At 32.9% G+C, this 11,196-nt stretch overlaps 1 protein-coding gene across 2 annotated transcripts; it reads right to left on the bottom strand.

Annotated features, from left to right (window-relative positions):
* Positions 1 to 2,696: 2,696 nt before the first annotated feature.
* On the bottom strand, positions 2,697 to 10,407 carry LOC129284408 (cellulose synthase-like protein D4). Of its 2 annotated transcripts, none has more exons than XM_054919883.1 (5): positions 9,894 to 10,407; positions 8,718 to 9,113; positions 7,164 to 7,962; positions 4,982 to 5,760; positions 2,697 to 3,808 (listed from the first exon to the last, which is right to left on the bottom strand). In XM_054919883.1, the coding sequence occupies exons 1-5, from the start codon at positions 10,361 to 10,363 to the stop codon at positions 2,851 to 2,853; spliced, it is 3,402 nt and encodes a 1,133-aa protein (XP_054775858.1). In that variant the 5' UTR covers positions 10,364 to 10,407; the 3' UTR covers positions 2,697 to 2,850. The 2 variants fall into 2 exon arrangements, with proteins under 2 accessions (XP_054775858.1, XP_054775859.1); XM_054919884.1 differs by having other exon boundaries at positions 8,718 to 9,098.
* Positions 10,408 to 11,196: the final 789 nt, after the last annotated feature.

Below are 11,196 nucleotides of genomic sequence, written 5' to 3'. Positions count from 1 at the left end.
GGTGTGCTTAGGGCAATGAATGTGTGATTGACCCAATGGAACCTATGATTTCAATCAAGGTGATATGGAGGTTCTGATGGTAGATGATCATACTAGTAAAAAATGATTTTATGTAAAAATGATTCTAGTGAAAGTAGAACATGTTTATGTGGATATACTTATGTAACTATATAAAAGCTTTATGTATTCACAATTATGCATGTTAATTAATAGTAATGAGTTATTCTATTACTAAGATTATTATCTCACCCTATAGTTATATTTTTTTTTACAGGTTCTAATAGTGAACAGTGCATAGGAAAAGACTAAGGATCATCATAATAGTGCTACTGCCATGCGACTAAAGAGCTTGTATAATAAATTTGTTTTGTTGTAAAAAATTAAAGGAATTAAGCTATAGGATGCACACACACACATATATATATATATATATATGTTTTGATATGATGTGTTATGATTTTAGTTAATCTTAGCCTATTGTGTGAGATAAAGTGGTGAAATGCAATTTGTGCACTAAGATTGTGTGGTATGTGAATGTGTGTATGTAAGAGTGGTAAATGTGCGGAGAATTTGACCAAGAATGTTGTGAAAATGAATTTGTCAAAAATGGGCCCTATTATATGTGATAAGGGATGATATATTGGCTAATTGTGAATATATGTGAGATTTTGATGATGTTACTATTCAATCAGGTGTAATTGATCCTTTTGGACTTAGTTCTAGGTTCAAAATGATCTAATGAGATTAAGTTTGAGATTTGAACACTTTGGGTACAAAAAGTGACTTTTGGCTCCCGAGTGTCTAATTTAAGAATGGACTATTAGATTATGTCTAAATTTATCTCATTAGAAAAGGTATTTTATAAGTTTTGTATGGACACTTAAATCACTTTGATTAGATATCATATGTGAAAATGACTTATTTCAAAAGTTCACATTTGTGAACTATCAGGATAGCAGAATTTGTCATGTGAGTAGCGGCACATGACATAGAGAGAAAAATTGTGACTCTGTATCACATACTGTGGCACACAGTCCCTTTCCTAAAATTGATTGTTTGGCTTTGTTTCATGCTGAGGGCTAAATATGCAGCACATTGACTTTCGTGCATTATATTGTGTATTTGAACGATTTTAAATGGTTTTTAGAAGAGATTTGGATCCCATACATTTTTAGATATTTATTTACCTTATTATGTAATTATTGGTGATGATTTAAAAGAGCTTTGAGAGACATTTGATATTGATTGTGTGTGATAACTGTGACAAATTGGGTGATGTCAGGTGGACATTATCAGAGGGTTACAGTAGATACTTGAAAGGAGGACATTTTAAGTGTACACCAGGTTCATCTTGCACCAGCTTTGTCTCGTCACTTTGCCTTTTGGTACCATCATGCGGAAACATCTGATTTGCTTCCTTACAAGTGAATGTCGTTTCAACAGTAACAATGGTTGTTATATGGCTCTCACATGAGTAATGATTATTAGTATTAATTCCAGTGTTGAACTCAGCATTATTATGTCCATCAGACGGTCTTTAATTTGCATCATTTCCTTTCGCCGAAATACAACCAAACGTCCTCATAATTGAAACAAGTCAATGGTTATAGTCAAAAATTGGTCATCACAATTTTTAATTTTGCATCTTTTTTCTTCTTCTTGAAAGTATATGGAGTACGTTTCACCAACAATAGAGAATATCTTTTCTAAGGTACTGAGAGGAATGGGTTGACCTCTCCCAACTAATTGCTACATACATAAGGGTTGAAATTCAAACTTTTAACTATTTGTTTAAACAACGAGAGCATCTTATTTTTAAATTGTTTATTTGCGAAGGACCGCTCAAACTGTATCCCTTCACCGTAATGCTAGGCATGAGAATGTTCACACCCCATCTCACAGGTTTAAATTAATTGACTTAATATCATGCTATTCATGATACAGTCTCAACAATAATAGATACCATGAAGATTGTAGAAGAAAGAGAAACCCAAATCCATGTCAGAAGGTTTAGCCCAAAAAAAAAAAACAAATCAACATCAGACGCGGGAATTCAGAAATACAAGGTGCAATATATTCATATACATGCATACATACATGTGTGTGTGTGTGTGTGTGTGTGTAGACAGGGCCTGTGTGAAGATATTTTGGGTCCAGGGTAAAATTATTCAAGGGGGTTAAGGTATTGTCATTTATCTATGTATCCTAAAATCACTTTTCTAGCTTTTTAATTAAGTTGCAAAATCATATATTTAAATTTTGTAATCAAATAATTCTATCATTTCACTCTTAATAAATAATAAAAATATTTAATTTAATTTATTTTGTAACATGATTGATCTTAAATTAAATTTAAACAATTTTAATTTTGAAAAATTTCTTTCAATAATATTAATTATTAGTGGTATTATCAATAATAATAATACACACTCTAAGCAATATATGTATTTGATAATATTTTAATATAATATATGCATGTTATTACCATTCTAATCAAAGAATGATTAATTGTTATTCAGAATTAATGACACTAATAGGTGCAATGACATATGGGGCATACAATAAATTTTTAATGAGAATAGATGTAATTAACATTTATTGACTGGTTATATATGATATGAGCAAGAAATAAATTATTAATGAAAAAATTTAATTAATATCAATACTTGATAGAAAAAATAATGATCAGTCATATAAAGTATAAGTGAAATTTTTTTTAGGCCTACGGCTATGGCCTTGAAGTATACACAGCCCTGTTCCTGCTTGAAAATTGTTCCTAAATGCTAAATGTAAAAGTATAATACAAATATATGTTAATATATATGCATGATGGGGATGAGGGAATATTATTCAAGGAAATTGGAAATTCCCTCCAGTGTTGTTGCTGCTAGCAGGTGGTGAAACAGCAAGCCATAAAAGTGAAAGTGTAATGGCAATAAGACCTGACCATACATACACAATGGTTGGTGTCTTCCTTCTCCTTCCCATTAAACCTTTTGCAAAAGGGTAGAGATGAACCAAAACCCACAAGCTAAAGAAAGCTCCTCCAATGAACTTATTCCACTGAGGGATGGCTGCAAAAATAGTCCTCATGAAGGCAACCACAATGGCAAGAATATTGACCATGCCAATGATAATTGGAGGAAGCATCAATGAAGTCCACTTCACCAAATACAATTCTGCATAAATGTCATCATTATCTTCAGTGGCTGCTTTTGAAGTCAAAGTGAAAGATATCTCAATCCCTGCAATCACCTTAAGAAGGCCTTGTACTACCGCAGCCAAATGAGCACTAGTTCCAGCTATAACCCAAAACTGTTCATTTCTCCACCACTCTTCTAATCCAACATTAGCCCATCTCACCTCGAGAATCGCGAGCATGATAAGACAAAGAGTAATGGCAAGAAGGTAGACCAAGAAAGCGACACTGAGATTCTTCACAATGAAGAATCCTGATAAGAGTGAGAGTGCTGGAAGGAAGCAGTAAACTAGAAGGAAGATGGATGTGAATGGGTAGATTCCTACGTTGAGGTATCCTAGACGTTGTAAAAACTTGAGCTTTTTACCAGCGAGGAAGGCGTTGTTTTTAGAGAAGAAAATCTCAACAGAACCTGTGGCCCAGCGTAGCACTTGGTGTAACCGGTCTGTCAGGTTGATCGGAGCCGTGCCGCGAAATGCGTCTCGTTTAGTTATGCAATACACCGACCGCCATCCACGGTTGTGCATCCGATAGCCAGTCACTACGTCTTCAGTCACGGAGCCATAGATCCATCCCACTCTGTCTCCCCATTCTGTCTTGTCCTCGTACCTATACATTATGCACACGCATGTATAGTCTCTTGATCATTTTATGTTATTTAATTAACATTTTTTTATAATGGCCTTTATAATTACCTGCCTTTTCTACTTTTTTTTTTTTAGATCATTAGCTTCTATATAAGAGATATTTTGACATTTTTAAATTTTTCTATTTCAAGACTTCAATATATTAAAATGTCTCTTATTTTATATAAAAGTCAATGATTTAAAAGAAAAAAAAACGCAAACTTGAAAGGTGCAAAACATTGCAAAGGATATTAGTTAACAAATTTTTATTAGAGACCTCTATAGTCCAATGAATATCAAATATTAAAAAAAAAAATGAAAGAAATGAGTTATGCCAAGACATTGTCCCAAGGGCCTATAACATGTTTTTCTGCTTTTTATAATGCCACGCCTTTTCAACTTCACCTTTTATCTTTGGATTATTAGCTTTTATATAAAATAAGAGGCATTTTAACATATTAAAATTAGGGTTTTGCGTTTTTTATTAATTTTTTACAGAAAAATATTGAAATTACACACTTTTCTATTTGAAAAATCATAAAAATTACAAAACTTTTTCAATCTAGGACTTCAAGATATCAATATATATATATATATATATCTTATTTTATATAGAATTCTATATAATTTAAAGAAAGAAGTAGCACAAAGTTGAGAAGGCGTGGGGTATTGCAAAGGACGTTAAATAAAAGCATATTAGAAACCCCTATAGTTCAATGAATATCAAATATTAAAAAAAATGAAAGAAATGAGTTATGCCCAAACATTGGGATGGGTGCTTTTAATGTGCTTTTTATCTAATGCTCTTTGTAATACCACACCTTATCAACTGTGTTTTTTTTTCTTTTTAAATTATTAGCTTTTATATAAAAATAAGAGACATGATAATATCTGGAAATTTTGAAATGGTAGAGTTTTATATCTCTTTTACGATTTTCAAAGATAAAATTGTATGATTTTTATATTTTTCTTTAGAAAATTATTAAAAAATAAAAAATTATACTGTTTTGAGATTTTAAAATATCAAAATGTCTTTTGTTTTGTATAGAAATCAGTGTTTAAAGAAAAAAAGAAAAAACAAAATTGGGTGTTCTGTGGCAGTAAAGAAAGGCACAATAGTGACACAGTCCACGTAGAGACTAGCAAAAATACATACCAGCAAGAGATTACTGAGACAGCTTCGGCAACAGTAAGGGCATCAAGTGGCTCACGAGGAGCCCTAAGAGCACCAGGAGGGCGGCCATACTTGACCGCCGGATGATCTGCAAGAGGGCGGCCTTGGTACTCAGCGACCGCGATGCTTTCGGCGAGCATGGTTGAATTGCCAAAACGCTTTGGTAAGTTATTAACATTCAAGTTCGGATCAAAGTCAGTGGGATTCAAAGGTTGCATTTCAGCAGCGTTATTATAATTACTAGTATTTGAGTTCTGAGATTTACTATTAATCTTCTCAACCATTGGTGGATCAAAACCGTACAGTGCAAAACGCCTGAACATGCAACCAGTTCCGACATAAAATGGACCTTGAACACCATCAAGAGCTCGCATGTTGCCATCAAAGAACACCGTATTGTGATTAGCATAGCGGTCAGATGGATCAATTCCTTCAAATCTTTGTGGGAATTGAATATAACAAATATCCTCACCACCTCTATCCATCATGAAACACATTCCTTCTCGTATGGCTTTGCAATTGTTGAAGTAATGATCACAGTCCAAGTTAAGAATAAATGGTCCGTTTGATAGAATTGCTGATGATCGAACCAAGGCATTCATGGCTCCAGCTTTTTTGTTGTGATCATAACCTGGTCGCTTCTCTCTTGACATGTACACAAACATTGGTAACCTTGTTTCCACTTCTGAGAAATCTATAATCTTGTCGTCTCTACTTCCCATCAATGGATCAGGACTTGGTGGTTTCAACATCACCTGTAGGTCTAAGCATATTAATTTCTTACACATTTAGTTACAAGTTATTATATATTAAAATTAGGGATAACTTAAATATTGGTCCTTATAGTTTTACTGTATTTTTGTTTAAGTTCCTATAGTATTTTTCTCGCTACTCTAGATCCCTCTAGTTTATTTAGTATATAATGTTAGTTCCTTTATTTTTTTTAGTATGATCAAAAAGACAGTGAGATGACACTAACGATATGATAAATGTATTGACCTATGACTAACACCATTAATATATGCTAAAATGGAGTTATAATTAAGCATATTAACCACGTTGTCCATTTCATGCTTCATGTTTCAATCTAACGAATCATAATTCCATTTCAGCACAAAGTTTAACATCCTTATCATATCATAGGACAACATATTTAACATTGTTAGGATCACCTCATCGTTCTTTTGTGTGTATTAAAAAATAGTGACTAATGTTATAAATAGGACAACCTGCAAGTCTAAGCATGTTAATTCCTTACACATTTAGTTATAAGTTATACTCCCTCTGTTTCAAATTATAGGGCACTTTTGAGAGAATTTTTCCATTCAAAATATAAAAAACTCTGAGTGGATTAAGATTTCATTAAATGCATCAATTTCAATATCACCTTTTCTCTTGTTATAATTAATTTTTATCTCTTCTCTTTTCAATATATTTAAATGATGAGTATTTTTAAAAGTTTATATTTTTTATTTTAAAAAGATAAGGTTGTTAAGTTTAAATAATGAGGTTTATTGGTATGTGAGATTTTATCTAAAAGTATCTTACAATTTGGGACGAAGGGAGTATAATAAAATAAGGGTAAAATAGCAAATTGTCTCTAAACTATAAGTTTAGGAATATCAGGACCCTAAATTCATTTTTGGTATAGTGTTCTCCTTCAATGTTTCAAGAAAATATAATCTGACCTTTGCCGTTAACAATTTGATATTTAGTTAATTAGAAAATGATAAAAAAGGACATAAAAAATTACAAAAAAAAAAGGACTAATAAAATTTTATTGGCCTTTTTTTTTGTAATTTTTTGGGGTCAATGTTTGTATTTTTTGGAGCCTTTGCTATAATTTTTTTGTCCTTTTATGAAATTTTTGAGATATTTTTCTATGATTTTTCAGTCAACTAATGGTGAAAGTTAACTATTGTTAATGATAGGGGTCAGATTTACACCATTATTAAAAGTTAAAAAGAAATATTGTACTAAAAAAATTTAGAGTGCTAGAAGCTCCTGAACCCATAATTTAGGAATCAATTTGATTTAACCCTCACAATAATTATAACCATATACCTAAAGAATTGATAATCACGATAAACTAATGAAACTAAATCTATAAAAATTAAATTTAAGAGATCAAATATCTATGAGTGAAACAACCATATACCTGTAGAATCCCTGTGTGGTCACCTTTGGCGTGTTGACTTGAAGGAGCAGCCCAAGTTCCGGGCCAATGGGTCCCATCAGCCATCCATGTAGCCTTCACAACTTTCACAGGTTCTGAAGGGTCAGCCCCAGTTTCCTTCATGTGCTTAATCATCTTCATTTCTTCTCTGGCATTGAAAGCATCAGATCTTCTTCTGATAGAATCTGAGAGACCATTTATGCGAACCTTGAATTCATCATACTCTCTCTTAACCCTCCTCCTATCCTTGACAAAATCTAATCTACTTTTGTTCTTGGTTGGATCAATTTTCAAGCTAAAGTATGTCTCTGGATTTCGCGGCTCGATATCGTGCTTTCGACAAAAAGGAACCCATAAATCTGCAAAACTTGCAGCTTCAGCCATGGCTTCAAAGGTAAGCAAAGCACCTCCATCATCAGAAATATAACAGCAAAGTTTCTCCACGGGGTAATCAACTGCTAGAATGGAAAGGATTGTATTGGCAGTGACTAAAACTGGTTCTTTCTCAGGATCGGCAGTGGACACGTAAACGTCACAGCCGGGAAGATCCGAACGTCCGGTGGGATTCGACGGCGACGGCGTGTCGAATTTGTCATGAAGAGCTTGAAGGTCAGTGGATCGATTACATGGCATGAGCTTTGGGATTTGGTCAAGCAACCATGAGAAGGCAAACCATATCTCACAAATTACAGACATTAGCCACAACCATATTGCATCTTCATTTGGATGCATTATTCTCCAATGCAAAAAGAAGCCCAATACAACAAACCGAATCGCAATGATCAACCTGAATCATCAATCATTACCAAGTAAATTTGCAAAATTTATATCCATTTATCTTAAATATTTTGATCATGTAATAACCAAATGGAGTGGTTTTTAACTAGCTTCTCTATAAATTCCAGTTATCAATTTGATCTCACAATATGTAACTAATAAATAATAATAATTTCAACATCCCCACATGCATATTTCTCATTCATGACATTCGAATTCGAGATTTTGTTTGAAAGTTATTGAATTTTATTCAATTACGTACGACTGTTTAATTGCCAGAAAAGATAGAAATATAATGAAATAACAAAATAAGAATAAAAAATGAATTAAATCACTTTTTTACTTATGATAAATATAATAAAGCCTAATACCACGTATTGCAAATATGGGAAATCACAACTTCAACAAATCTCATAAATCATAATTTATAATTTCAAATTAAATTACACTTTTTTCATATGAATTATGATTGACTAATCTCTTCTCTAAATGGGACACATCAAGAAATTGACACATGCAGGGCCATAAGTGAAACATTACAAGAAAGCGAGGGGGTAATTTTTGTTTTTTAAAGGAAAGTTTGTACTACAGGGGCGTGCACACCTGCATGCCCTCTTGTATTTACATTTTGATCAATCTATTTTAATTTTAATTTTTTTAATATACTCTATTTTACTCCTTTCCAAGAAAATTTCTCAATACAAGATTAAAATCCATTCCATCTCAAAAGATGATAAAATTAATTAGAATTGAATAATTAAGCACCTGTAAGGACTGATGATGGAATTTGCAATGGGCGTTTTCCGACTTAGGGGTTTCCAAGGCTTTTCTGCTAAATCCATGAGTCCGCCACCGTGACCGTCACCGTCGTCGGCGTACATGTCATCTTGTGGCCAATAAGCATTGCCAACGCCGTACGTTCCCTTGGTCTCGAACAACCACCTGTTGTGGTCGAATTCTCCATTGTGATTCCTTTTCATTACTGACATACTATTCGGATCCCTTTCTGACCCGTTTGGTGCTGGCAAAGATTGTAATGCTCCACTTGAATAATTTGGCGAGTCATCTTCGTATTCCCCTATTTTGTATGGCTCTCTACACCCAGGGCATAGTCCTGTCTCTTTTTGGGCATCTAGAAAGCAGTCCCTGCAAATCTTGAATCTAAATGCGCCATGCATTGATATATTCATTATTAGTTCAGGCAATTCATATCAAAATTAATAATTTTTAATTTCAAGTAAATTAGTGCTTTTATCTTGAAATATAAAATCCTTCGAAATTCGATCATCCAAAATGTTAATCCCTCAATCAATTTTGTTCATCAACATTTTCATTGGAGGCACACTCCAATTTGCCACTATACCCATTAAAATTATATAACGGAATTGAAAAATAAATAAAATAAGCAGTTTTATGGATATGAAACGCCTTTTATGCTCTTAGTTTAAAACAAGAACAATAATAGTAAAAATAATAACTAAATAATAATATATTATTAAATATTAAATATCTCCATTGTGTGCAATAGAAATGAGATCTCTATTTGTTTGAATAAAAAAAATGTTACAAAAGACTAGATTATGAGACTTACAATTTGCAGTATCAAATAAAAAAAAACTAATTTTTTACTAAATTATTTTTACTCTAAAAGATACGATTAACTTTTGAATTCATTCCTCTAGAATGTAGATGCTTTTCAACTCTGGATAGTTTTTCGTTTAATTTCTTTTGGCACAGAAAAATTTTAGAAGTTAAAAATTACTCAAGAACTATATTAAATAAGTGCCTATACTTTCTCTTGTTTGTCTCTGTATCAGACAGATGTTTGTAATATATATCTGTAGTGTCTATAATTTAAATCACTCGATGAAGAATTTTTTTAAGAGATTAGAAACTATAATTTACTCAAATTTTAAGTTGTTTTTATCTATATATACATACCTGCACTCACATGGAATCACGTCATTCCCTCTCTCATCCTTCATGATTTTGCCATCACAAGAAGGAACGGCGCAAGCAGACCCTTTAGCTCCAGCCATTTGAGGATGACTAACTTCAGAATCAATGACTTTGTCCATCAAATGAGCTCGCGTCACGCTGTTGAATCCGCCTGTAAATAAAGAATTCGAAACGTATTGTTCTTCGGCTTTCATGGCCACTGATGTGTCCATCGGTTGATTATCCGGCGTCGGCGGAATATGGACTGTGTAGTTCATGTAATCGCCGGACGACGAGTCGGCCGACATGTCGATGTCTTCCTTCGATAAATTCACATATCTTCCACTCGATGTTCGTCTCGCAAACTTGACAGTTTGGCCAGTCGAGCTTCGTGACGATCCTTGATTTGACGATCCTCCTGAATTACGTAAAGCAGTCTTCTTTGGAGGTTGATTATTATTCGTCGACGCCATACCTTTAATTTCTTCTCTGATGTGTTATCAGTGAAATTAATGTTGCCAGTTTATCGATCGAAATGCTGATAATCATTTACGTGAAATAATCATGTACAACACAAGCAGGCAAATTGGGAAAACGATAATTTGCTGAAACAATATTGAAGAATAGAAAAACCAAAGTGAGTGACTATGATGAAGTTAAGGATCTAACAATGGTGGGAAAACCCAAGCCAGTGCTATTTTTAGAGTCCCCATTCTCGGGTTTTTAGGCGTGTGTTTGTGGAGGAATTATGTATGCTTAAGAATATCGGTTTTTCATTTTATTATCCACTTACTTCAATGTATCAGACGTGTATACACCCGAATTATAAGGTGCTACTCTTGTATGATGCTACAAAAATTTGTAAGTATAAATTTTCGTTGGATTTGGGAGTAGTTCTCTTATTGACTGCAGATCATAAGCTAATTAAATTTGGTTTGTAAATGTAAAATTTGTGGTAATAATTTTACGCTAAACTCGATTATAAAGTATAATGGCATTGAGGATCCTTAGAAGCTAGATGACAGCATGTTGGACCCGTAGAATTTGTGATTGTGTGTCGGATTAATAGGAATTTAGATTTGATCCAAATCTCTCATTTTGAATACATAAAAATTTATGGGTTTGGATTTGATTCAAATTCAAATCCATTTTCAATTATAATCCTTTTGTACTCTTAAATTCCTTCTGTACCTTAATTTTTTAAAATTTCAATCACTTCAAATATCATGTTCTTTTTATTTTTTTACTGTTGATACAATTTAGTATATTTTCTCATCTATTTTTTATTAAAAAAATAGAAACAAAC

This window comes from Prosopis cineraria, unplaced genomic scaffold (genome assembly GCF_029017545.1).
Source record: "Prosopis cineraria cultivar Desert tree isolate PC_DT_omini unplaced genomic scaffold, ASM2901754v1 PC10, whole genome shotgun sequence".
In the NCBI taxonomy this organism is placed as follows: domain Eukaryota; kingdom Viridiplantae; phylum Streptophyta; class Magnoliopsida; order Fabales; family Fabaceae; genus Prosopis; species Prosopis cineraria.
The sequence above is the reverse complement of the archived record's forward strand: the minus strand, read 5'-3'. Positions and strand labels throughout refer to the sequence as shown.